We start from the raw sequence: 27,001 nt of genomic DNA on the forward strand, positions 1-27,001 counted from the left end.
CATCCAGGTCCCTTTGGATATCAAAACTTGCCAACCTCTCACCATCTAAGATATACTCTACACCTCCGTTCCTCCTACCAATTTTTACATGTTATGTTCCCATCTGTCATGTTCTTGCCTACTCACTTAAGCCTGGCTAAATCTCCCTGAAGCCTCTTTGCATCCTCCTCACAACTCACACTTTTACCTAGTTATATGTCATTTGCAAACTTGGAAATATTACATTTGGTCCCCACATCCAAATCATTGATATAGGTTGTCAATAGCTGGGGCCCAAACTGATCCTTGTGGTACCTCACTGTTCATAGCCTGCCAACCTGAGAATGACCCGTTTTTTTCCTACTCTACTTTTTCTATCCATTAGTCAATCCTCAATCCATGTCAGCATATTAGCCCCTCTCCCATGTGCTCTAATTTTGTTTAGGAAGCTCCTGTGTGCAACCTTATCTAAAGTTTCCGAAAATCCACTGTCCTTATCCACTGTCAGTAACATCCTCAAAAACTTCCAACAGGTTTGTCAAACATGATTTCCCTTTATTAATCCATGTTGACTCTGCCCATTCAGATCATTACTTTCTAAGTGTCCATTTGTCATATCCTTAATAATAGGTTCTAGCATTTCCCTACTACTGACATCAGGCTAAAAGGTCTGTACTTCCCCGTTTTCTCTCCCCCTCTTTCTTAAATAGCAGGGTTACATTTGCAACCTTCCAATCTGCAGAAACCGTTCAAGAATATATAGAATTTTGAAAGATGATCACCACTATCTCTACAGCCACCTCTTTCAGCCCTCTGGGATGTAGATCATCGGGTCCCGGGGATTTATCAACTTTCAGTCCCATCAATTTCATCCAATACTACTGTTTTACTTATACTAATTTCCTTCAGTTCCTCATTCTGACTAGTCTCCCTTGTTTCACTACTATTGCTGGGAGATTTCTTGCATCTTCTTCAGTGAAAGACAGACACAAAGTAATTATTTAGCTTTCCCGCCATTTCCCCATTCTCCATTATAAATTCCCTTGTCTCTGCCTGTAATAAACCCACACTTGTCCTTGCTAATCTTTTCCTTTTTACATACCTATAGAAGCTTTTACAGTCTGTTTTTATGATTCTCATCACCTTACTTTCATATTCTTTTCTCCCTTTCTTTATCATTTCCTTGGTCCTCTTTTGCTGAATTCTAAAGTTCTCCCAATCCTCAGGCTTGCTACTTTTTTTTGGCAACATTATAAGCCTCTTCCTTTGTTCTAATACAATCTTTAATTTCCTTGTTAGCCATGGGTGACTCACTTTTCCTGCTGGATTTTTGTGCCTTAAAAGGAATTGCTGTAAACAATGTATTAGTTCTTTAAATACTAGCTATTGCCTGTGTGCTGTCATACCTTTTAATGTGTTTTCCTATCCATTACAGCCAACTTGCCCCTCATACCTTCATAGTTTCCTTTGTTACGATTTAAGACCCTAGTTTTGGATTCAACTACATCATTTTCAAACTTAATGGAAAACTATCGTATTATGGTCACTCTTCCCTGAGGGTTCTTTTACAACAGTGGCATAAAGATAGGTAGAAAAGTAAGCTGTCAAAACAAGGTAGGGAGTCTGCAAAGAGTTATGGACAGGTTAAATGAATGGGCAAAAATTTGGCAAAGGAGTATAATGTGGGAAAATCTGAATTTGCCTACTTAACGAAGGACTTGTCTAATGAAGAAAGGCTGAACAGGTTAGGCCTATACCCATTGGAATTTAGAAAAATGAGAGGTGATCTTATTCAAACATATAAGATCCTGAGGGGACTTGATAGGGTATGCCGGGAGGCTGGTCAAGGCAGAGTTAGACAGATTTTTGATAGATAGGGATGTCAAGGGTTATGGGGGGGGAGACAGGAAAATGGAATTGAGGCCACAACAAGTTCAGCCATGATCTTATTGAACCGCGGAGCAGGCTTGAAGCGCTGAACGGCCAACTGCAGCTCCTGAGCTCTGTGTTCATACAAGATTATTAATTAGCCCTCTCTCATTGCATAATACTTTTTCTAAAATAGCCTGTTCCCTACCTATTTGGTTCCCCAACATACTGCTCTAAAAGGACATCTTGTATGCATTCCAGGGATTCATCCCCCACAGCATTAATGCTCATTAGAATTAACCAGCCTATATGTAGATTGAAGTCCCCCATGATTACTGTATTACCCTTGTTACATGTGCCTCTAATTTCCTGATTTATACCGTGCCCTGCAGTCCCACCACTGTTTGGTGGCCTATAAACAACTCCTACCAATGTTTGCTGCCCCTTGCTGTTTCTTAGCTCCACCCAAACAGATTCTGCATTTTGTTCTTCTGATCCAAGTTCCTCTTTCGCTCATGTACTGATCTCATCCCTTATTATCAGCGCTACACTACCTCCTTTTCCTTTTTGCCTGTCCCTACTAAATGTCTAATATCCTCGAATATTCAGTTCCCAGGCTTGGTCACCCTGCAGCCACGTCTCCGTAATGGCAATTAAATAATGCCTGTTTGCTTCTATTTATGCCTTCAATGCACCTAACTTGTTGCAAAGCTGTGTGCATTCAGTCAGAGTGACTTTAATTTTGCCTTTTTAACATTATTCTGTATTTTAACTCATTTGATACTGGCCTTCCATTTTAGCTTACTACTTATGTATTTCCCATCACCAGCTTTGTTTCTCTCCTAGCAGAATTCCCCTGACAACATAGCTTAAACCCTCCCCAACAGCACTAGCAAATCTCCCCGCGAGGATATTAGTCCTGGACCTGCTAAGGTGTAAACCACCCTCCTTGTACAGGTCCCACCAGTTCCAGAACTGGTCCCAATGCCCCAGAAATCTAAAGGCCTCGCTCCCAAAACAATTCTCCAGCCAGGTGCCCATTCACTCAATCCTCCTAATTCTATAATCGCTAGCACATGATACTGGGAGCAATCCTGATTTTACTGCCTTAGAGGTCCTGCTTTTCAATCTTTTTCTTAACTCTCTAAATTCAGCTTTCAGGATCTCATCCCTCTTTTACCTGTGTTGTTGGTACCTGTGTGGACCACTATCTCTAGCTGTTCACCTTCTCCCAGAAGCATGACCTGCAGCTGCTCGGTGTCATCTTGACCTTGGCACCAGGGAGGCAGCATAACATTCTGGAGTCATGTCTGGGGTCGCAGAAATGACTGTCTGTTCCTCAAACTAATCAATCCCCTGTTATTATTATTGCTCTTCCATTCTTCTTCCCCCCCTCCCTGTACAGCTGAGCCACCCATGGTGCCACAGGCTTGGCTGCACTCCTCTAAGGGACCATCGCCCTCACCAGTATCCAAAATGGAAAACCGACTAGTGAGTGAGACGGGCTCAGGGGGCTCCTGCACTACCTGCCTGGTACTCCTAGTCTGATAGCGGTCACCCATCTCCCCTCTGCCTGAATGCTCCTAACCTGCGGTGTGATCATCTCCTTAAACTTGCGACCAACACAGTTCTCAGCCTTGCGGATGCACCACACGACTCCAGCCATCATTCGGGTTCCCAAACCCAGAGCTCAAGTTCCTGCAGCTGGTGACACTTTCCGCGCGTGTTCATCTCGACCACACGAAGCATCCGCGGCTCCCTACACATCACAGGATGTACGTTCTACACGGCCGAGCTGCCCTGCCATGTCTGAACTTGACAGAATATTTATTACAAACTGGAGTCTAGAAAGAAGAATTACTCACCAATCAGCTCCTTCCCCTGTGCCGATGTCACTTTTCAAACTGTATCTCATGCTCCCGCCGCCACATTTTGTGCCCCTCTCAGCTCCTGCTCCTTCCGGCTGCTCCCCAATTAGCTAATTAGTTTCTTAACGTTTTTCTAATTAATGCCACTCCTCACCATCACTTAACATAATACTTTAAACCTTACCACATAAAAATAAAACAGTACATTCGCCAGCTTCACACTTCCCTTCTGCTTGCAGCTTTTAATTAAAGGTAGCCGCTTAAGGGTTATTCATTTTTGTAAATTTTTTCTAATTTTCAGCTATTCAGAGACAATCCCACAGCTCACGGTTTTGCAGTGATGTCAATGTTTGATTTTTTTCTCCCCCAAACACAGTGAGCTCATGAAGGGTTCCCCCTCACCCCGAAATCCCCCTCTCCTCAGAATCTGACTCATTGAGGCTTCTCATTATTAACTTGCATTTTCTAATTTGAAATCCTACGAAAAATTTCCATCATATCCAAACTCAACTACAGAAACCCTGTTTTTAATGAGGGTAACACCTTCACAATACAGCCTCCCTTCCATGCTCCCTTTCGGGAAATTACTTTCCAAGTAATCTCAAAATCTTTTTCTACAAGTGATTTTAAACTGGTGAGCTGCAGTTTACAAGCTAGTTGTCAAATAATGGAGTTAGGAAAGACTCAGTGTCATCATGAATATCGAGGATTTTGTTGAAGCTTACCCCTGGCATATACTCCATAAAGATAGAAAGAGTTCTCTCTTGAGGGTCCCTCAAACAGCCGTAATACTGGACAATCCTCTCATGGTGCAGATTCTTCAATAACTGGATCTCACATTCAAGAGCATTCACTTCCTGAAAATAATATATCAGTGCTGTCAGAAATTCCAGCTGGTGCAGCTCCCCATACCTCACATCACCCAGTACAGCTCCCACATCTCTCCCTCCATCGAAACAGCTCCCCATGTCGCTCTCCCCATTCACACAGCTCCCACATCTCTCTCTCTCTCTCTCCATCGAAACAGCTCCTCACGTCGCTCTCCCCATTCACACGGCTCCCCATATCTCTCTCTCTCCATCGCCACAGCTCCCCGCATCTCTCTCTCCATCGCCACAGCTCCCCGCATCTCTCTCTCCATCGCCACAGCTCCCCGCATCTCTCTCTCCATCGCCACAGCTCCCCGCATCTCTCTCTCCATCGCCACAGCTCCCCGCATCTCTCTCTCCATCGCCACAGCTCCCCGCATCTCTCTCTCCATCGCCACAGCTCCCCGCATCTCTCTCTCCATCGCCACAGCTCCCCGCATCTCTCTCTCCATCGCCACAGCTCCCCGCATCTCTCTCTCCATCGCCACAGCTCCCCGCATCTCTCTCTCCATCGCCACAGCTCCCCGCATCTCTCTCTCCATCGCCACAGCTCCCCGCATCTCTCTCTCCATCGCCACAGCTCCCCGCATCTCTCTCTCCATCGCCACAGCTCCCCGCATCTCTCTCTCCATCGCCACAGCTCCCCGCATCTCTCTCTCCATCGCCACAGCTCCCCGCATCTCTCTCTCCATCGCCACAGCTCCCCACGTCTCTCTCTCTCCATCGCCACAGCTCCCCGCATCTCTCTCTCTCCATCAACACAGCTCCCCACGTCTCTCTCTCTCCATCGCCACAGCTCCCCGCATCTCTCTCCATCGCCACAGCTCCCCACGTCTCTCTCTCCATCAACACAGCTCCCCACGTCTCTCCATCAACACAGCTCCCCGCATCTCTCTCTCCATCGACACAGCTCCCCACGTCTCTCTCCATCGACACAGCTCCCCGCATCTCTCTCTCCATCGACACAGCTCCCCGCGTCTCTCTCTCCATCAACACAGCTCCCCACGTCTCTCTCCATCAACACAGCTCCCCACGTCTCTCTCTCCATCAACACAGCTCCCCACGTCTCTCTCTCCATCAACACAGCTCCCCACGTCTCTCTCTCTCTCCATCAACACAGCTCCCCACGTCTCTCTCTCTCTCCATCAACACAGCTCCCCACATCTCTCTCTCCACCAACACAGCTCCCCACATCGCTCTCTCTCTCCATCAACACAGCTCCCCACGTCTCTCTCTCCATCAACACAGCTCCCCACGTCTCTCTCTCTCTCCATCAACACAGCTGCCCACGTCTCTCCCTCCATCTGCAGTGCTGCCCATGTCTCCCACACATGCCATGCAGTAATCTCACCTTGCTTGTCTCAGGACTGTCTGGGTCGAACTGAACTTGTTTCACTGCCAGTTCTCTTGCTGTGTCGGCATCATAGCACAAATAAACCCTGCCGAATGCCCCCTGGCCCAGCAACTTGCCCAGTCTCCAGTTCGAGGGCGCTCTTGGAGCTACACAAAATAAAACGAGTTATGAAGAATGAGAAATTTAACACTTGCACCCTTACTACCCTCTGAGTGTTGTCAGCCCTCACAGAACCTCGGAGTAATACTGCCTCTGCTATAAAACCAATCTCATGCCAAAAATGCAACCATCTCGGCTGCCAGTTCAGCTGTTCTATTTGGTATCTCTTGCTGTGATACACCATACCACTGCTACAATATACAAGCCCCTGTGCTCTCCCAATTGCACACTGGGTAACAAGGTTATGTGTTTTTCTCTAATTAATTCAGTCACAGGGTGTGGCATTGCTGGTAAGGAAGACATTTATTGCTCATCCCTAATTGCCCTGGAGAAGGTGGTGGTGAGCTGCCTTCTTGAACCGCTGCAGTCCATGTGGGGTTGGTACACCCACAGTGGTTAGGGAGGGAGTGTCAGGGTTTTGCCCCATGACAGTCAGGGAAAGGTTGGTACAGTTCCAAGTGTGACTTGGTAGTAAAAACAACAACTGGTGTGGCACTAGGTCATTCAGAACCCGGTTGCTGCCGAACCTGACAATTACTGCCTTGGGGAGGACTGAGGCAAACGAGTGCAATTTGGAACTGAGTGTAAACCTGGCAGTTTGGAATTAGTTCTTACTCAACTACAGGGAAAGCTAACTAACTGTCTGGTGCGTATCTGGTAAGTGGTTACAGTCTATTCTATTCATAAGGTTTAAAATAATACAGGAGCTGGTTGTATGTTTAATAAAATATATTAAAAATGAAAATAAATAATTGAATAATACAATTAAGTATTAATTAAAACAAATTAAGGGTGGCAGGACAGGTGATGTATCACGGCTACAGTATATGGGGGTTCCTGGATGCCATTGTGATCCAGGGCAAACACGTCTGCGCTACATGCTTGTAGCTCGTGGAGCTTTGGGCCAGAGCAATTGGGCAGGAGGCTGAGCTGCAGACACTGACACATCAGGGAGGGGAAAAGTTACCTGGATGCTTTGTATCAGGAGGCAGTCACGCCTGGAGCGTAGGATCTTCAGATTTGGTCAGTGGTGAGTGACAGGAGGGTGTGACTGCAAGTGAGGCAGGTAAGGGGACCCAGAGGGCAGGCTCAGCCTTTGCAATTGTCCAGGTTCTCTCAGCTTATTTGGATAAGAGTGGGGGTTGCAGGGTGGATGAGCTGACTGACATGACACCATGGTACGGGGGAGCAAAAAGGAATGTAGTGATAGGGGTGGACAGTGTAGTGAGGGGAAATGACGCTGTTCTGTCACCACAAGGACTGTAGCGGTTCAAGAAGACGGCTCAGCACCACCTTTTTCAAGGGCATCTAGAGATGGGCAATAAATGTCATCCTTATCACTAATGCCACATCTCAAGACTGAGGTTCTGCATAGACAGTATGAAGAGCTCAGCACTCAAATAAAAAGCAGAATTCAAAGGTAATAATCTCTGGATTATTACCTGAGATTGGCATAGGGTACATAAAATTAGAGAGATGAATGTGTGGCTCAAAGACTGATGTGGGGGAAGTGGGTTCCGATTTGTGGGGCCCTGGGACCAGTACAGGGGAAAGTGGGGGCTGTACCGTTGGAATGGTCTACACTTGAACCATGCTGGGACTGGGTTCTAGCGAGTCACATAACTAGGAAAGTAAAGAGGGCTTTAAACTAAATTGTGGGGACAAGGGATCAAATTTGGGAAGATGTAGCAAATCAAAGAGTAGAGACAAGGCAAGAGAGAAAGGTATTAATGTGGGAAATGAAAAAACAGCACATGACGGGAAGCAACAGAATACAAACCTAAGGTGTAAATCAGCAGATAAGGCTAGAGGTTACAAAAATAATAAAAAGACAAAATGAAAGGCTCTGTATCTGAATGCAAGTAGCATTTGAAACAAAACAGATGAATTGATAACTCAAATTGAAATAAATATGATCTGATAGCCATTTCAGAGACATGGCTGCAATATGACATAGATTGGGACCTGAATAGTGAGGGGTACATGACATTTAGGAAGGACAGGAAAGCTAGGAAAAAGTGGAGGGGTGGTTCTCTTAATTAAGGATGTATTAGTACAAATGAGAGGGATGACCTTAGTTCAGGAAGCCAGGATGTAGAAGTGAAGGGTCTGAAAAATCTTTAAATCTGAAGAAGGGTCATACAGACTGAAAACGTCAACTCTGTTTCTCTCTCCACAGATGCTGTCAGACCTGCTGAGCTTTTCCAGCATTTTCAGTTTCTCTTCCAGATTTCCGGCATCCGCAGTTATTTTGTTTTTAACAGGATGTAGAAGTGGTTTGGGTAGAGATGAAAACTAATAAAGACAAGAAGTCACTTGTGGGAGTGGTGTACAAGCTCCCTAAGAATAACCATATGCTAGGACAGGGTAAAAAGGAGGAAATAGTGGAGCTTGTCAGAAAGGTATGATGATAACCATGGGGGAATTTTAAGCTGCATATAGACTGGAAAAATCAGATGGACAAAGGTAGCCTAAAATCACTAGATTCTGGGAAGGTTTCATTAGATTGGAAAATAGCAAATGTAATTCCTTTATTCAAAGGATGAGGAATTCATAAAACGTTTTCGGGATAATTTCTTAGAACAGCACATTTAGGCACCAACCAGACAGCAGGCTAAACTAAACCTGGTATTGTGCAACGAGATGGAATTAATTAATGACCTCATAGTGACGGTGCCCCTGCTAGCAGCGATCATATGACTGAATTTTACATTCAGTTGGCAGAGAAGAGTGGGTCTAAGACTAGCATTTTAAACTTAAATAAGGGCAATTATGAGGGCATGAAAGCAGAGCTAGCTAAAGTGAACTGGAAAATTTGGTTAAGGGATAGGTCCATAAAGATGCAGTGGCAGACATTTAAGGGGATATTTCAGAATACACAATAGATATATTCCAACAAGAAGGAAAAATTCCAAGGGGAGGACACGCCATCCGTGGTTAACTATTGGAGGTGATGCTGTGCCAAGGGAGGCCTGGTGATTTAATAGAAATGGGAGACGGTGGCATACTGGTAATGTCACCGGACGAATAATCCAGAGACCCAGGCTAATGCTGTGGGGACATAACAGCTGATGGAATTTAAATTTATATTAATAATTAATATAATTAATATTAAATTAATAAAATCCAGAATTAAAAACCAGTCTCATCATCAATTATTTGGTTCACTAATGTCCTTAAAGGAAAGATATCTGCTGCTCTTACCTTGTCTTGCCTGACTCTTAACTGCCCTCAGAAATGGTGTAACAAACTCAGTTCAAGGGCAATTAGGGATGGGCAACAAATGCTGGCCTTGCCAGTGACACCCACATCCCATCAAAAAATAAAGAAATGGAGCCCTGTGATCCTGTGCACTGATGATCTTTAGTGTGATCAGAGGATCCAAATGCTCGAGCGAAGAAGGGGTGAAATTGATCTTCAACTGTAGCGCAATATGGCAACCACGAATCAGCAGCTGGTTTTCCAGTGGTTTTGTAATGATCCCCTCCCTATTGGCAGTTTCAGGCCACTGCCAAAGATCAAGTTCACCCCCATTAGCTCTGAACGTGGGAGAAACAGGGGAAATTTAATTCAAGCTACCTGCGGAAACAACACTGACTATACTTCAAACAGGAGTGTGTTGCCTCCTCAATGACTACGATGGAGCAATGGTAATGTTACTGGACTAGTAATCGAGAGAAGACAGGTTCAAATCTCTCTATGGCTGTTTCGAGTTTAAATTCACAAGTGTCTATCGCCAAAAGCACTTTACAGCCGATGCAGTACTTTTGAAGTGTAGTCACTGCAGAGTAAAGATCGATTTTAATTTGCCTCTGGCCTGTTAGATATATCGTCTTGGGCTGTTATGTAGCCTCTTAGCAGTGGAGCCTAGGTTGGCAGAAGAATGGAGCTGAGACTTGATGTACATCCTATCGTTCATTGCTGGCACCCACTTGCGCTGCCAGACTTCACTTGACAGACATGGCTTGACTTCCAGAATCACCATGACCCTCTCTCCACAAGGCATTAGGTAACCCACCACCCAACTAACGTATGCCGAGCCGAGCATGCTGTAAACCTTACAACGGCTGGGGGGACTGATGTCCATGACAGACAGCGTTGGATTGTCGATGTCGCTTCCCCTTCTTCTCATCCTGCTGTCCTCATACTCCGGAGTGAAAATGCTGCTCCCGCTGCTGGTGCTCAAGGAATGCTCCGTGGGACTGAAGCTGACGGGAGAGCGGAAAGTGTTACCGTGGGTTCTTCTTGCCCTGGGGAACGTTTTACGACCTGCGGGAAGAGGCAAAAGAAAATCCCTGACATTAAACGCAGTGCAAACAGTCGACTCCAGCAATGTAGAGGAGTGTCGGGAGCTGGACTTTTCAGACGTCAATAGTGTTGTGGGCAAGACACCTGCTGGTTCAACCCCAGACAGCACAGAGATGATGTTCTGATAAAGAGTCATACGGACTCGAAATGTTAACTTAGTCTTCCTCTCCACAGATGCTGTCAGACCTGCTGAGTTTTTCCAGCAATTTTTGGTTTTGTTAGAGAGATGATGAATGTCTGATCTGTCTGCTGAGGATTCCATCTGCAATGACTCATAGCTAAGAGGTCACAGGTCCACAAATCCAGAAAAGGACACAAATTGACAGGTATGCAGAATGGAGAAATAACACAGCTGTGAATTAGGGGCACTGTTTTGAGCTTGGGGATAGGGCAGGCTGTCAAGTGAGCATTTCTTAGAATCTAAACCATGCCACACCCAAGCTGGCTTTGATGATGGCAATGGGTACCTTTAATGACCAACATTTCACAAAAGTATTCAGAGAAAATTGGAAAAAAGTCACCTTAAAAAAAACATGCAAACAGGGGGTACGCAGCAGGTCATTCACACAGTTCCCCTTTCAGATGCTGAGTGGGAATGACCATATTTTAAATGTTTACTTAGGTGGCACAAAGAACCATCTTTTTGAAAATATTGTAAAGGTTGAAAACAAGGTAAATCTGAATTGCTGCCAGGGCAGACATGAGTAAATAGATACAGCTGATTGTGAATCCAAAATCTTGGTGTGTGCGGTTAGTGGATCTTGGGCACCTTCGGTATGGGAGGGGGTGGGTTAGAAATAATCGGAGTTTCTGCTCCTCATTGTCAGTCAGCGACTCCACGTTGGAGACTGCATGATGTGGACAGGATTGGATCCAGCACTGATCCCCCACCCCGGGGTAGAAAAGGCCGGGAACACTTGTCTGTGCCGGCACCAGAGGAATGACCCTTGCGAGATATTGGAATAATTACTCCATGGTTACAAACACCAGAAGAGATCAATTCCTGAGGGGGGGGCGGGGAGAGGAGAACCACCAAAGAGATAATGCAATGGAGAACCAAAAAAAGCATCAAATGCACAATCATGGAGTTAAATTCCCCCCCACACCCCCCCAGTATCAAACACTGAATGAGCAGTCGAGGTGTTAAATACCCACTCAAGAATCAAACAAAATGGGTAATTGGTGTTTAACAATGGCAACTGAAAGGTTAAATGCCCACCCCCATTATCACTGTGTTGGGGAAGGAGCCTGGCCTATGCTCACCGTCACTGTAGTCATGGTGATGATAGGAGATGTGATACCTTCGTGGATATGTCCCACCTTTCCCAATTTTCTCAAACGTTGGAATATCACAATCTGCAAGGAGAAAAGTTGGCTTGATTTTATTCAGAAAGAAAGGCTAATCTGCATTGAATTTTACAGCATAGAAAGAGATCAATGCTGCCAAACAGGACACTGCCAGGATTTATGCTCCACTCGAGACCCCTCACATCATCTCACCCTAACAGCATGTCCTTCAATTCCATCCTCTCTCATCTGTTCATCTCGTCTCCCTTTAAATTTATGGGCTCTAGTTTCGCAGTCTCTCACAAGCAGCAACATCTTATTTAGCTATACCCCACCAATCCCTTTCATAGTTTTAAAAACCATCTCACCATTCAGCTTTTTCTTTTCTAGAGATAAGAGACCCAGCCTGTTCAAAATTTCTCGTTACCACTCAGTTCTAGTATCATCTTTGTAAATTTATTTTGCACTTGCTCCAGTGCCTCTATGTCCTTTCTGTGACGTGGAGATCAGAATTATGTACATTACGATATACGTTCTTAAATAGGAATCTACAACAAAGTCAACTAACCCCAGACCTACAGAATCAGGAACCATACAATACTCAAGAGTAACATAGTCCATAGAATCTTAAGCCATAGGAAGAGGTCAATTGGCCCATTGTGCCTGTGCCAGCCTTTTCCTCAAACAATGACACAAAGATAGGTAGGAAAGTAAACTGTGAAGAGGACATACGGAGGCTACAAAATGATATAGATAAGTGAGCGGGTAAAGATCTGGAAAATGGAGTATAATGTGGGAAAATGTGAAATTGTCAATTTTGGCAGGAAGAATAAAAAGAAAGCATGTTATCTAAATGGTGAGAGACTGCAGGGCTCTGAGATACACAGGGATCTGGTTGTCCTAGTGTATGAATTGTAAAATGTTAGTATGCAGGTACAGCAAATAATTAGGAAAGCTAATAGAATGTTACTGTTTATTGTGAGGGGAATTGATTACAAAAGGGGAGGGGTTATGTTTCAGTTATACAGGGCATTGGTGAGACCACATCTGGAATACTGTGTACAGTATTGGTTTCCTTATTTACGGAAGAATGTAAATGCATTAGAAGCAGTTCTAAAGAAAACTGACTAGAGTAATACCTTGAGTGAGTGGGTTGTCTTATGAGGAAAGGTTGGACAGGCTAGGCTTGTATCCATTTGAGTATAGAAGAGTAAGAGGCGACTTGATTGAAACATAAGACCCTCACTGGTCCTGACAGGGTGGATGTGGAGAGGATGTTTCTTCTTGTGGGAGAATCTAGAACCAGGGGTCAGTGTTTAAAAATCAGGGGTTGCCCATTTAAAACAGAGATGAGGAGAAAGTTTTTCTGTGAGGGTCGTGAGTCTCTGGAGCTCTCTTCCTCAAAATGTAGTGGAAGCAGAGTCTTTGAATATTTTTAAGGCAGAGCTAGATAGATTCTTGTTAAACAAAGGGGAAAGGTTATAGGGGGTAGGTGGGAATGTGAGGTTGAGGTTACAATCAGATCAGCCATGATCTTATTGAATGGCGGAGCAGGCTCGAGGGGCTGAATGGCCTACTCCTGCTTCTAATTCATATGTTCATATGTCCTTTTCAAGTGCAGGTCAAACTGGGTGGATTTTCATTATGGCACAAATCAACCCCACTTTCTCACCATCTCCCTCAATCCATTCTCTCTCTCGAAACACTACAAAATGTCTCCTAGCCCCCTATACCATGGATGCTTCAAGGGAAACTCCATTCCCATGTGAGTGAAACAGCAAAGCCTGATTTCTGATTTCCTAACCTCTCATTTGTGAAACCTTCATATGAACAAACAAATTTGGAGCAGGGCTAGGCCATTCAGCTTTTCGAGCCTGCTCTGCGGCTCAATAAGATCATGGCTGACCTGACTGGCCTGTACTTTCCTGTTAACTCCCAATACCCTTAGACACCCTTGCCTGTCAAGAATCTATCACAGAATCACAGTGCAGAAGAGGCCCTTCAGCCCATCGAGTCTGCACCAACAGTGCAGATCAAACTCAGTCTTAAAAATAATCAATGACCCCGCTGGCACTGCTCTCTGGGGAAGAGAATTCCACAGACTATCAACCCTCAGAAAACATTCCTCATCTCAGTCTTAAATGGGAGACCTCTTATTTTTAAACCGTGTCCCCTAGTTACAGTCTCTCCCACAAAAAGAAACATCCTCTCAGCATCCACCCTGTCAAGTCCCCTCAGTATCTTGTATGTTTCAAGATCACCTCTCAATCTTCGAAACTCCAATGGACACAGGATCAACCTGCGCAACCTTTCCTCGCAAGACAACACCTTCATCCCAGGGAATGAGTAGAGTGAACCTTCTCTGAACTGCCGCTAATGCAATTATATATTTACAAAACTGTACACAATATTCCAGATGTGGTCTCACCAAAACCAAAATCCTATACAGCTGCAGTAAAGCTTCCCTATTTTTATATTCCATTTATCGTGCAACAAATGCCAACATTCCATTTACCTTCCTAATCACTTGCTGTACCTGCAGACTAACTTTTCATGATTCATGCATCAGGACACCCAGATCCCTCTGTACTGCAGAGTTCTGCAATCTCTCTCCATTTAAATAATATGCTGCTTTGCTATTTTTGGGAACATAGGAAATAGGAGCAGTAGGCCATTCAGCCCCTCAAGCCTGCTCCGCCATTCAACTAGATTATGGCCAATCTTCTACCTCAAAGCCATCTTCCAGCATTATCCCCATACCCCTTGATAGTTTTAATATGGAGAAATTTATCGAACTCCGTCTCAGATATACTCAATGACTGAGCCTCAGGAGCCCTCTAGGATAGAGAATCCAAAGATTCACCACCCTCTGAGTGAAGAAATTCCTCCTCCTCTAAGTCCTAAATGGCCTTCCGCGAAGTCTGAGACTGTGTCCCCTGGTTCTAGACTCCCCAGCAAGGGGAAGCATCCTTCCTGCATCTATCCTGTCAAGCCCTGTAAGAGTTTGTATTTTTCAATGAGATCACCTCTCATTCTTCTAAACCAGACTTGTTCAACCTTTTTGTGTGAGGGGCCACATGCCAAATTTTTTCTCACTCAAGGGGCCGATGAGAAAATTTTGGAAAGATAAGATTTGATGCAACATTAAACATGAGTTTCAATAAAATGTTGGGGTATGTGGAAAAGAAACATTGGGCTAAACAAGAGCAAAGCAATGTCAGACCAATAAATTGATCATTTTTTAAAAATGAGTAATTAATAAAGATGACAATTTGACTGTAAGAAGTTCAAATTGTGTTTGTCTGGCTCACTCCCAGTCTCAGGGTGCTTACTCACATCCTCACCACACCTACTGTGTGAGGTAATGCGAGTGTGTCAGTGTGCGAGGGCGAATGTGAACCCTGAGCCAGACTCCCTCTCCATCGCATGCACACTCGCTCTCCATGTCTCTCACACACCCTCACTCACCGCACCTGCAACTTCTCCCCCTGCCCCACCAGCAACCACTCTCCACCCCCACAAGCACACACACACCTCCCCCCCCCACCGCCCCGCCGGCTTGGTAGTCGCTCTCTCCCTCCACTTGCTAATCGTTCTCTCACCCTGCTCGGTAGTCGGTCTGTCTGTCTGCACTTCATAGTGGTTCTCTCTCCCAGCTCAGTATTCACTCTCCCTCCCTCTCCAATAGATTCCCCACTGCCATTGTGACGTTTCTTCAAACCTTAGATGAAAGGAAGCTGCTCCTTCAATCAGAGACTGGTTCTCTCCCACCCTTGCTACTGATAGGCTCACTAGTGATCCAATCAACAGCAAACTCGGGAGAGAAACAGCCTGTGATTGGAGGAGCAGAAACTTACAGAATCTTTGTATTTACTTACCAGCATTTTTAACATGGGGTCCATGGGCCAGATAGAAAGGCCTGGCCCGCGGGCTGCAGGTTGGACAAGCCAGTTATAAACTCTAGAGAATACAGGCCCAGTCTCCTCAATCCCTCCTCACAGGACAATCCACCACCTCACAAATCAGTCTGGTGAACCTTTGCTGCACTGCATCTATGGCAAGTATATACTTCCTTAGATAAGGAGGCAAAAACCGTACACAATACTCCTGGTGCGGTCTCACCGAGGCTCTATACAATTGCAGCAAGGCATCTTTACTCCTGTACTCAAATCTTCCTGCAATAAAGGCCAACATACCATATGCCTTGCTAATTGCTCGCTGCACCTGCATGTCAGTTTTCAGTGACTCATGAACAAGAACACCCATTAAAAAATGCTCTGCATTTCTGTTTTTCCTACCGAAGTGGATAAATTCACATTTTTCCACATTATATTTCATTTGCCATGTTCTTGCCCACTCACTAAGCCTGTCTAAATCTCCCTGAAGTCGTTTTGCATCTTCTTCACAACTCACATTCCCACCTAAGTTTTGTCTCATCAGCAAACTTGGAAATATTACGTTTGGTCCCCACATCCAAATCATTGATATAGATTATGAATAACTGGGGCTCAAGCACTGATCCTCGCAGTGCCCCACCAGTCACAGCCTGCCAACCTGAGAATGACCTGTTTATTCCTACTCTCTGTTTTCTGTCCGTTAACCAAGTCTCAAATGCTAGAATCATATCTCCCAAGGCTGAAGTTTTCTTTTACAAAATGGAAGGGTTTGGCATGACCTAGACATGTGGATGTTAACCTGGGATTATTTTAAAAAGGTCAGAAGTTCACCTTGGAACTGTAAACAAGCAGGCTTCTTCCAAAGAAATCACCTGGCCTATATGGTACTTGAGAGGCAGTTTTGTTTGTTTGTTGAACTGCAAAGCACTTGAATGAATGAAAATCAGGGAAACAAAAAAGGCTGTCACATGGGAGAGAGGAAAAAAACTCAAGTTGTGAACCTGCTTGCTTGGAAAGCAGGTATGTTGGAGAATAAGCTGAGGAAAGAAGGCTACCTTCACTGGCTCCCTCTCTCTCTACCTCGCCTAAAATTGTGTGTGGTGGTCAAGCTGTAGCCAGAGAACCCTCACCTGACTAACCAGTCTGCATTTGGACCTGCAAAGCTTAGACCAGTGGTGAGAAGGTCCAGGCATCCACCGGGACCAGCAGCCTGTCTTCACACGAGAGAACTCCAGGTAGACAGCGCCGAGACCTTCCGGACTTTATCCTTTATTTTATAAAGCCCATCTCTGCAGAGAGACTCTTTGTCCTTTGTTTGCCTGTGTGTGTGTGTGTGCGTGCATGCTGGGGGAGTTCTTTAGGAAGAGATAGATAGTTATACTTCCCAATTAAAATTGTGTTAACCAGTGTTTAAAAATAAATTAATCACTGAGTTTTTAAAAGAAGCCTGGTCAGTCTCTTTTTTTCTGTGTACTAGAAGTGTAGGTACACAATTGGCCATTTTGGTGAGAAAATTGAACATTTTTTTTATTCATTCACGGCCAGCATTTATTGCCCATCCCTAGTTGCCCTTGAGAAGGTGGTGGTGAGCTGCCTTTTTGAACTGCTGCAGTCCATGAGGTGTAGGTACACCCACAGTGCTGTTAGGGAGGGAGTTCCAGGATTTTGACCCAGCGACAGTAAAGGAACAGCGATGTATTTCCAAGTCAGGATGGTGAGTGACTTGGAGGGGAACTTCCAGGCGGTGGTGCTCCCATGTATCTGTTGCCCTTGTCCTTCTAGATGGTAGTGGTCGTGGGTTTGGAAGGTGCTGTCGAAGGAGCCTTGGTGAATTCCTGCAGTGCATCTTGTAGATGGTACACACACTGCTGCTACTGTGCATTGGTGGTGGAGGGAATGGAAGTTTGTGGATGTGGTGCCAATCAAGGGGGCTGCTTTGTCCTGGCCTGTGTCAAGCTTCTTGAGTGTTGTTGGAGTTGCACTCATCCAGGAAAGTGGGGAATATTCCATCAAACTCCTGACTTGTAGATGGTGGATAGGTTTTGGGGATTCAAGAGGAGAGTTACTCGTCGCAGGATTCCTAACCTCTGACCTGCTCTTATAGCCACAGTATTTATGTGGCTAGTCCAGTTCAGTTTATGGTCAATGGCAATCCTCAGGATGCTGATAGTGGGGGATTCAGTGATGGTAATGCCACTGAATGTCATGGGGTGATAGTTAATTCTCTCTTGTTGGAGGTGATCATTGCCTGGCACTTGTGTGGCATGAATGTTACTTGCCATTTGCCGGCCCAAGCCTGAATATTGTCCAGGTCTTGCTCCATTTGGACATGGACTGCTTCAGTATCTGAGGGTTGCAAATGGTGCTGAACATTGCACAATCATCAGCGAACGTCCCCACTTCTGACCATATGATGGAAGGAAGGTCGCTGATGAAGCAGCTGAAGATGGTTGGCCCGAGGACACTACCCTGTGGAATTTCTGCAGTGATGCCCTGGAGCTGAGATGACTGACCTCCAACAACCACAACCAGCTTCCTTCGTGATAGGTATGATTCCAACCAGTGGATTTCCATTGACTCCAGTTTTGTTAGGGCTCCTTGATGCCACACTCAGTCAAATGCGTCCCTGATGTCAAGGTCAGTCACTCTCACCTCACCTCAGGAGTTCAGCTCTTTTGCCCATGTTTGACCCAAGGCTGTAATGAGGACAGGAGCTGAGTGGCCCTGGCAGAACCCAAACTAAGCGTCATTACGCAGGTTAATGCTAAGCAAGTGCCGCTTGATAGCACTGTTGATGATCCCTTCCATTACTTTACTGATGATCAAGAGTAGACTGATGGGGCAGTAACTGGCCGGATTAGATTTGTCCTGCTTTTTGTGTTAAGGAAATACCGGGGCAATTTTCCACATAGCTGGGTAGATGCCAGTGTTTAGGAGCCTAGCAAGTTCTTGAGCACAAGTCTTTAGTAGTATTGCTGAAATATTGTCAGGGCCCATTGTCCATTTAAATCAATGGTGCGGCTTGCAGAGTAAGAGCTTGATAATTCACGCACTCCTCCTATCCCGGTCATAACAAACCATGCTAATACATTATCCCCAATCCCATATGTAATATTACTGTGGGGTACTGAAGCAGTTTTGTTGGGGGAGGGTGCGCGTGTGTGTGTGTATGTAAGTGTGTGTTGTGTCTGACTAATTTAATTAAACTGAAGACAGTCAGACCACAAGATTTAAATCATCAAAGGGGTTAGGTGTAAAAGCAGGCATTTTGAAATGGAGGTGGGCAAGCTAAAGTGAGATCCCAGTAAATACAGGATGTTTGGAAATTTGCATTAGGAGATAAGTGAGGAGTGAAATGGTAGCAGTTTGAATTTCAGAGACCATGACCGGAAGTTTAACAACTTGCAAAATCGTAAATAAATAAGGTAAAGTTATTAAATTTATTTTTCCCGCAAGTGTTGGCCAAATGACAACATGAAAGATTTTTATATTCTGGCAAAGGTAACTTCCAAAGAAAGTTTAAAAGAATGGGTTTTAAAGATCAAAGAGGAGAAAATATATTTAAGGAAAGATTGAAAGCCGTATGGTGATTGGCCATGTGAGATCTTGAAAGGTGGACTGTGTGAAGACAGACCTGTGAAAAACAGCCTCTAACCACCTCAGAGAAGTGCTTGCTTGCTCCAGAAAGCAAGGCCTTGTTAAAAACCTCGGAGTTCCATTGTCGAGTGAGAGGGAAGCTTGTAAAATACTTCCCTTATAGCAACAGTGGGTGCCTTGTGGTAATATTACTGGACATTTTATAGATTAAAAATCTATTTTGACTGTTGCCTGATAAAGGGTGTTTATTTTGGGAGCCTAGCTAAGTAAAAATCTCTTGGGAAATGTTATAAGGCTAACTTGAACTTTGTAACTGTAAACCTGCGTGTTTAAGTTTTCTTTTCTATTGTGTTAATAAATGTTTTGAATTTAATATTTAAAATCTCCAAAAGTAGTAGTGGGCTCTTTACTTCTGACTTCAGTGCACATACCTTCTCTATATAAATTGCAAATCTTTATGATAGATTGGCCAAGTTTCCCTTTGGTATTTGGTCAGCCCGGCAATTACCTTAAATACATTTTTCCCCATTCATCTTTATACCCATTGTTCTTAACTGTCTTTTGAAAGGTACCTTTCCCAGAATCTAAAAATCTTTCATGTTGTCTTCATGGTCATCACTTCTGGGAAAAATAAACTTAATAACTTTGCTTTATTTATTTTATGATCTTTGCCAGTTGTAAAACTTCCCTTTTCTCTCTTTGAAATTCAATAGCTAAAAATTCACTCCTCATTTATCTCCTAATGGAAATTCCTATTCATGCTCCATCTATTGGTATCCCATCTTAGCTCACTCATCTCCACTTCTGTTTTCTCTCTCCCTCATTTTTAAATAATGGGTTACATTTGCAATCTTCCAATCTGCAGAAACTGTTCCAGATTCTATAATATTTTGGAAGATGACCACCAATGCATCCACTGTCCCTGCAGCACCTCTTTTAACACTCTGAGATGTAGATCATCAGGTCCATGAGATTTATCAACTTTCAGTCCCATTAACTTCTCTAGTGCTACCTTTTTACTAATACTAATTTCCCTCAGCTCCTCATTCTAGTTAGATCCTTGGTTCTCTAGTCCTTCTCGGTGTATTTTTGGATCTTCCTCCAAGACGACAGACACAAAGTATTTGTTTATTTTCACTGCTATTTCCCTATTCGCCATTATAAATTCTCCTGTCTCTGCCTGTAAAGGACCCACATTTGTCCTTGCTAATCTTTTCCATTTTACATATCTATAAATACTTCCTGCCTAAGTGGACATGTTCACAGTTTCCCACATATGCCAAATTTTTGCCCACTCACTTAACCTATCTATATTCCTTTGCAGACTCCGTATGTTCTCTTCATAATTTACTTTCCTGCCTATCTTCGTATCATCAGCAAATTTAGCAACCATACATTCAGTACCTTCATCCAAGTCATTAATATAGGTTGTAAATAGTTGAGGCCCCAGCACTGATCCCTGAGGCACTCCACACATTATACCTTGCCAGCCCGAAAATGATCCATTTGTCCCTACTCTGTTTCCTGTTAAACTAATCCTCTATCCACGCTAATATGTTATCCCCTACACCTTAGTTTGAACCTGGTTTGAACCCTTATTTTGTGTAGTAACCTTTGAATGTGGCACTTTGTCAAATGCCTTTTGGAAATCCAAGTACACCACATCTACAGGCTTCATCCATGCTGCTTGTTACTTCCTCAAAAAATTCCAATAAATTGGTCAAACATGATTTCCCTTTCATAAAACCATTAAACGCTGCTTGATGCATTAAGATTTTCTAAGTGGCCACTATAATTTCCTTATTACTAGGTTCCAGCCTTTGCCCCATGACAAATGCTAGGCTAACTGGCCTATAGTTTCACGTTTTCTGTCTCCCTCCGTTCTTGAATTGAAGAGTTACATTTGTGGCTTTCCAATCTGATGGGGCCTTTCCAGAATCTAGGGGAATTTGGAAAATTAAAATTAATGCATCTACTATCTCAGCAGCCTCTTCTTTAAAGACCCTGATGGCATTACCAACATCCTGGGGGGGGTTACCATTGGCCAGAAACTGAACTGGTCTAGCCATATAAATACTGTGGCTAAAAGAGGTCAGAGACCCACCTCCTGACTCCCCAAAGCCTGTCCACCATCTACAAGACACAAGTCAGGAGTGTGATGGAATACTCCCCACTTGCCTGGATGAGTGCAGCTCCAACAACACTCAAGAAGCTTGACACCGTCTAGGACAAAGCAGCCCGCTTGATTGGCACCACATCCACAAATATTCACTCCCTCCATCACCGACACACAGTAGCAGCAGTGTGTACCATCTACAAGAAGCACTGCAAGGATTCACCAAGGTTCCTTCGACAGCACCTTCCAAACCCACGACCATGACCATCTAGAAGGACAAGGGCAGCAGATAGATGGGAACATCACCACCTGGAAGTTCCCCTCCAAGTCACTCACCATCCCGTCTTAGAAATATATTGCTGTTCCTTCACTGTCGCTGGGTCAAAATCCTGGAACACCCTCCCTAGCAGCACTGTGGGTGTACCTACACCACATGGGCTGCAGCGGTTCAAGAGGGTAGCTCACCAACACCTTCTCAAGGGTAACTAGGGATGGGCAATAAATGCTGGCCCAGCCAGCGAAGCCCACATCCCATAAATGAATAAAAAACTATTTTCTCAGTACCCTTTCCCTGGTGATTGTCATTGTTTTCAGTTCCTCCCTCTCCTTCACCTCCTGATTCACAATTATTACTGCAATACTATGTGTATCTTCTACAGTGAAGGCCAACACAAAATATCTGTTCAATTCATCCACCATTTCCTTATTTTCCATTAATTCCCCAGACTCTCTCTCCAGAGGTCCAACGTGTACTTTATTTACTCTTTTCCTTTTTAAATACCTGTAGAAACTCTCACTATCTGTTTTTATATTTATCATTAGCTTTCTCTCATACTCCAATTTCTCCCTTTTTTCAGTCATTCTTTGCTGTTTTTTATATTCTGTCCAATCTTGTAACCTGCCGCTAATCTTCACGGAATTATACGCTTTTTCTTTCAATTTGATACTGGCTTTAACTTCCTTAGTTATCCACGGATGGTGCATGCTTTCCCTAGAGTCTTTCTTTCTCACTGGAATGTGTCTTTGCTGAGTGTTATGAAATATCTCCATAAATGTCTGCCAGTGTACCTCAACTGACCTACTGCTTAACCTAATTTGCCAGTTCACTTTAGCTAGTTCTGTCTTCATATCTTGCAATCTTCAGTTAGATCACTACAAATTGTCCTCTCCAATAGAAACCAATCATCTTTGTTACTGTAATCTCTGAAGGGCAATAATATCTTCACAGTCGGGTGACCGGAGTGGTATATGACACTCTATATAGGATCTGACCACTGCATTAAACAGCAATACATCCTCTTTACTCTGCACTTCTCTCTGCAACCCTGCACCTCATTTTCTGTTTTATGGCTATAGACTTAGGTCTAGCCTGGTTCTGTGGTACTTCTTTCACCTCACAGTCATAAGGTTGTGGGTTCAAGTCCCACTCCAGAGACTTCAGCACAAAATCTGGCCTTGACTGAGGGAGTGCTGCACTGTCAGAGGTACTGTGTCTGGGATGAAGTGTTAAACTGAGGATCTCTCAGGTGGATGTAAAAGCTCCCACAGCTATTTTGAACAAGAGCAGTCAAAGCTCTTCAACTATCATCACTAAAACCAGAGTATCTGATCATTATCACATTTGTGTTTGTGGGAGCTTGCTGTGTGCAAACTGGCTGCGGTGTTTCCTTCACCAATGACAACACTGTAAAAGTACTGAATTGGTTGCAAAACGCTTTGGTGCATTCTGAGGTTATGAAAGGTGCTATGGAAAGTGTTCCTTCTTATGCACTATGTTTGTTGCTTTATAGATGCATTCCTGTATCATCGTTCTGTTGATATGCTCTATTCCCTCTTTTGCCAGTATTGATTGTTTAATCGTTTAGTAATACAGAACTTGAGTATTGCTGAAAAAAAAGAGGCTTTTTTTGTCAAAGCTTTTTGTCTTGCATTCATCAGGACCATTCGGCAAGAAAATACCAATGTCAGGGGAAACAACATATTTATACTGTATAAGAAGAAAGCACTGATTGGTTGGCAAGTGGACTTTGATTGGTAGAGGCCTTGCCAGGGAGAATGTACCAGTTGATTGTGACTGACAGTTAACTGCCAAGCATTGTTTGAAATTTAAACCAGGCAGCTTGACCCTGATGGTCAAGACATTGCCCTGGGGAATGAGTCAGCAAATGGCTGTCACATATTTTGTTTAGCTGAAACAGGCACAATGAGTGTACACACTCTTTTTGTCTGCAAAGAACAGGGCTCTGTGTATTAATACATGTAGCTTCCAGTACACACAAATGCGCCACATTGTGAGCCCGACTGACAATTTTAAATTCTTAGCACGCTGAGGATTATTTAGCAAATGTTATCCAATTGCGGAATCATATCTAATGTTGGACACTGTCTTTTGAGTTTTGCAAGCACAGACTGGTTGGGTACAGTCCATACCTTGCCCAATGCGAACAGTGGAAGGGACAGCCTGCTTGATGCGATCCGCCAGTCTCTGGGACATACAGCCTACATACCTAGCATCACACTAGCACTGAAATTCATATACCACATTACTCATTTGTGTGATAGGCAAAACATCTTTTTGGCTTGACAGCAGCATCCTCTTAGTGGTGAATACCACTCGTGTTGCTACTGCATAGTAGCAGCGTGAAACAGCTAGCTTCACCTGTTGCTCAAATTTTTGGGATACCTTGCCCTTCCAGGGTAATCTGAGGTAGACTGGGCACTTTTCAAGGCCAAAAGTGAAGGCCTTGGGCCCGTATTAATTATTTCTGCATTTATCCACACTAAACTGCAACTACCACCCACTGACCCAGTTTCTTAGATTGAAATCCCTTCTGAAAGAGACGTACATAACTGAATTTATGCAGTTTACACACACATACACCCATAAAGCATTCCAAACCCCGGCTTATACATACACAAACAGAGCAACAACATATATTCATATAGCGTCTTTAGCATAATAAGATATCCCAAAGCAATTCACAGGAACATTGTAAAGCAAAAGTAGACACCAAGCCACATAAGGGAATATTTGGGCAGATGGCCAAAAGCTTGGTCAAAGAAGTACGTTTTAAGGAATGTCTTAACGGAGGAGAGGGATAGGTTTAGAGAGGAAATTGCAGAGCTCGGGCCCAGGTATCCGAAGGCTCGACCACTCGAAGCTCACCTGAATAATCCTGATGATTATCTGGATAGCTCTGTGCCCTGGGCATCCAAGATTTAGGGTAGCTATCACTGCAAAGTAAAGCAAAATGTTAGCTTGCATACCTGCCCCATTGCGTCTATTGAATAAAAAGTGGATTTTCTATCTGTCAAATCTTCATATAGTTTGGGTGGGGTAGTATGTTCAAATATTCATCTTCAAGAATAATTCAAAACAATGGTATAGAGACGGCCTAACACCTCTAGATAAGGTGGGAAGATAAGATTGGGGTTTTATCATCTCCTAAACCCACGTACCATGTTGGGTCATTCCATTGTCATTGAGTCTTAGCAACACAGAAGAGGCCATCATTCTGTTCCAACTCTGTGAAAGAGCTGTCCAATTTGTCCCACTTCCTCTTTTCTTACCCCATAGCTCTGCAAAGTCTCTTTTTCCCTTTTCAAGTGTTTATCCAATTCCCGTTTGAAAGTTACGATGAATCATCGTTTATCAATCTTTCAGACAGCGCATTCCAGGTCACAACAACTCAGTGGGGAAAAAAAATTTCATCTGCCCTCTGGTTCTTATGCTAATTATCTTAAACCTCATCACCAACCCTCCTGCCACTGGAAACAGTTTCTCCTGATTTACTCTAACCAACCCCCTCAATTTTGAACATTTCCATTAAATCTCCCCCTAAACCATCTCTGCTCCAGACAGCAACTCCAGTTTCTCCAAAGACGCCACATAACTGAAGTCTCATATTCTTTTGAGATTGACCAAAAGCTTGGTCAAAGAGGTAGGTTTAAGGGAGTGTTTAAAAGGAGGAGAGAGAGGTGGAGAGGCAGAGAGCTGTAGGTGGTGATTCCAGCACCTAGTGTCCAGGCAGCCTAAGGCCCAGCTGCTAATGGCGGTGCGCTTAAGATTGGGAATGCACTGAGCCAGAATTGGTGGAGTGGAGAAACCTCAGAGTAGTAGGGCTGGAGCAGATTACAGAGGAGGGGTGGTGAGGGATTTGAACAGGAGGATAAAAATTTAAAAATTGAGACATTGCAGAACCAGGATCCTAGTTAGGTCAACAAGCATATGGGTGATGGGTGAACGGGACTTGGTTCGAACTAGGATTAGAGATTGTTACCTGTCTAAGGGACTGTCGAGGGATGGACAGCTCCCTGATGCCGAGTTCTCAGGGCTGCTCATTGACAGCGGGTCCAGCATCTGTCAACAAAACAATCACGGGTCAAACAAGAACATTTTGCTTGAATGAACTCAACAATTGACATGAGAAAACTAGAAAGTTAAAGAAGCAGAAGTATGCCAGGGGAGAAATTCAGTGAGCTTGCGATGTTCCAGTACAGAGTGATTCCTGCAGTACTAACAGCTTCTATAAGGTTTCCTTCTGAAAGGAAGAGTAAATCACAGGAAATCACTAGTTAAACTTAGCTTGTGCACCTTTAGATTATAAAGGTTGGTGTTCAAGAGCTGACAGAATTGGGTCACAGGGAGAGATCTGTGGGAATCAGGAGAGTATACAGATTTTTAGCCTAGCCAAGATCGTCTCTCCCGATGAGTCTATTAAACCTTACAGTTCAAGAAAATCCCAGATTCAATCCTTGGCTTGTGCTGAGTTATCTGATCTCAGTCAGCGAGCCAGTACAGGCGATAAAGTTGGCCTCAGTACCCTGGATTTGGGGCGGTAAACACTAATCCCAGCAGCTGTTGCTGGGGGAATGTGTGTGAACGGACATGGATAATGGGTGAGGAAAAGAGCAGGCTCAGTGCTACTCTCTCCATGGCCAAACAGCCCACCAATGCATTGGCTAGATTCACACAAAATATGGCCATTTAATGAGATACCCGGAGACAAATGGTATCTTTCAAACTGAAAATGTACCTCCACAAGATAATGCCTTCAGGAGAGTCATATGGACTCAAAATGTTAACTGTTTCTCTCTCTACAGATGCTGCCAGACCAGCTGAGTTTTTCCAGCACTTTGTTTTTATTTCAGATTTCCAGCATCCGCAGTATTTTGCTTTTATTCAACTAACTGAGCCTACTACATCGCTTTGTTCTCTGTGTCAGCTCTGTCTTTTTAATCCTAACAATGCATCCTTTCTCCATATCCTGTAACATTCCGACTTCCAATTAAAATTCTTCCTAAGTCTTACATTCCCTAAACTCTCAAAGTCCCATGTGTGAAGCAGTTTCTTCTGGACTTATTTTTAACTAGGCTTGAGTTGAATTTTAAGATTATTCCCCTATTCTGGATTCTCTTAGCAGAAGAAATATTTGTCAGCTGCTTATTTAGCAAGCATTCTTTTTCAAATGCCTCAATCAGATCACCCCCTACCCTGCAGGCAATTTCATCCCAATTTATTCCATCTCTTATCAGAATTAATCCCTTTCATTAAAGGAATTACAAACTCAGGTGTATATGGAGAGGTCCTTTCCAATATCAGTTAGTGAGCTGGCACATCTTTACCGCTACAGAGAGAGCTGGTACATCATTATTACTAGAGAGAGAGAGCTGGCACATTGCTTTCACCACAGGTAGTT

The 27,001-nt window shown here is 44.0% G+C and overlaps 1 protein-coding gene across 2 annotated transcripts in view; it reads right to left on the minus strand.

The window, feature by feature from the left end:
• Nucleotides 1-27,001, minus strand: part of map3k2 (mitogen-activated protein kinase kinase kinase 2) — a 114,308-nt gene that overhangs the window by 7,233 nt on the left and 80,074 nt on the right. Inside the window, exons 9-14 of one of the 2 annotated variants that reach the window (XM_078552733.1) lie at nucleotides 25,583-25,662; nucleotides 24,469-24,536; nucleotides 11,670-11,762; nucleotides 10,161-10,367; nucleotides 5,937-6,085; nucleotides 4,442-4,573 (exon numbers count right to left, since the gene is read on the minus strand). In XM_078552733.1, coding sequence (XP_078408859.1) covers nucleotides 4,442-4,573; nucleotides 5,937-6,085; nucleotides 10,161-10,367; nucleotides 11,670-11,762; nucleotides 24,469-24,536; nucleotides 25,583-25,662 — 729 coding nt within the window. The remainder of the gene's footprint in view (nucleotides 1-4,441; nucleotides 4,574-5,936; nucleotides 6,086-10,160; nucleotides 10,368-11,669; nucleotides 11,763-24,468; nucleotides 24,537-25,582; nucleotides 25,663-27,001) is intronic. The other variant, XM_078552734.1, reaches the window with a different exon arrangement.

The sequence above is a fragment of the Cetorhinus maximus genome, chromosome 11, assembly GCF_964194155.1.
Source record: "Cetorhinus maximus chromosome 11, sCetMax3.hap1.1, whole genome shotgun sequence".
NCBI classification, from domain to species: Eukaryota; Metazoa; Chordata; class Chondrichthyes; order Lamniformes; family Cetorhinidae; genus Cetorhinus; species Cetorhinus maximus.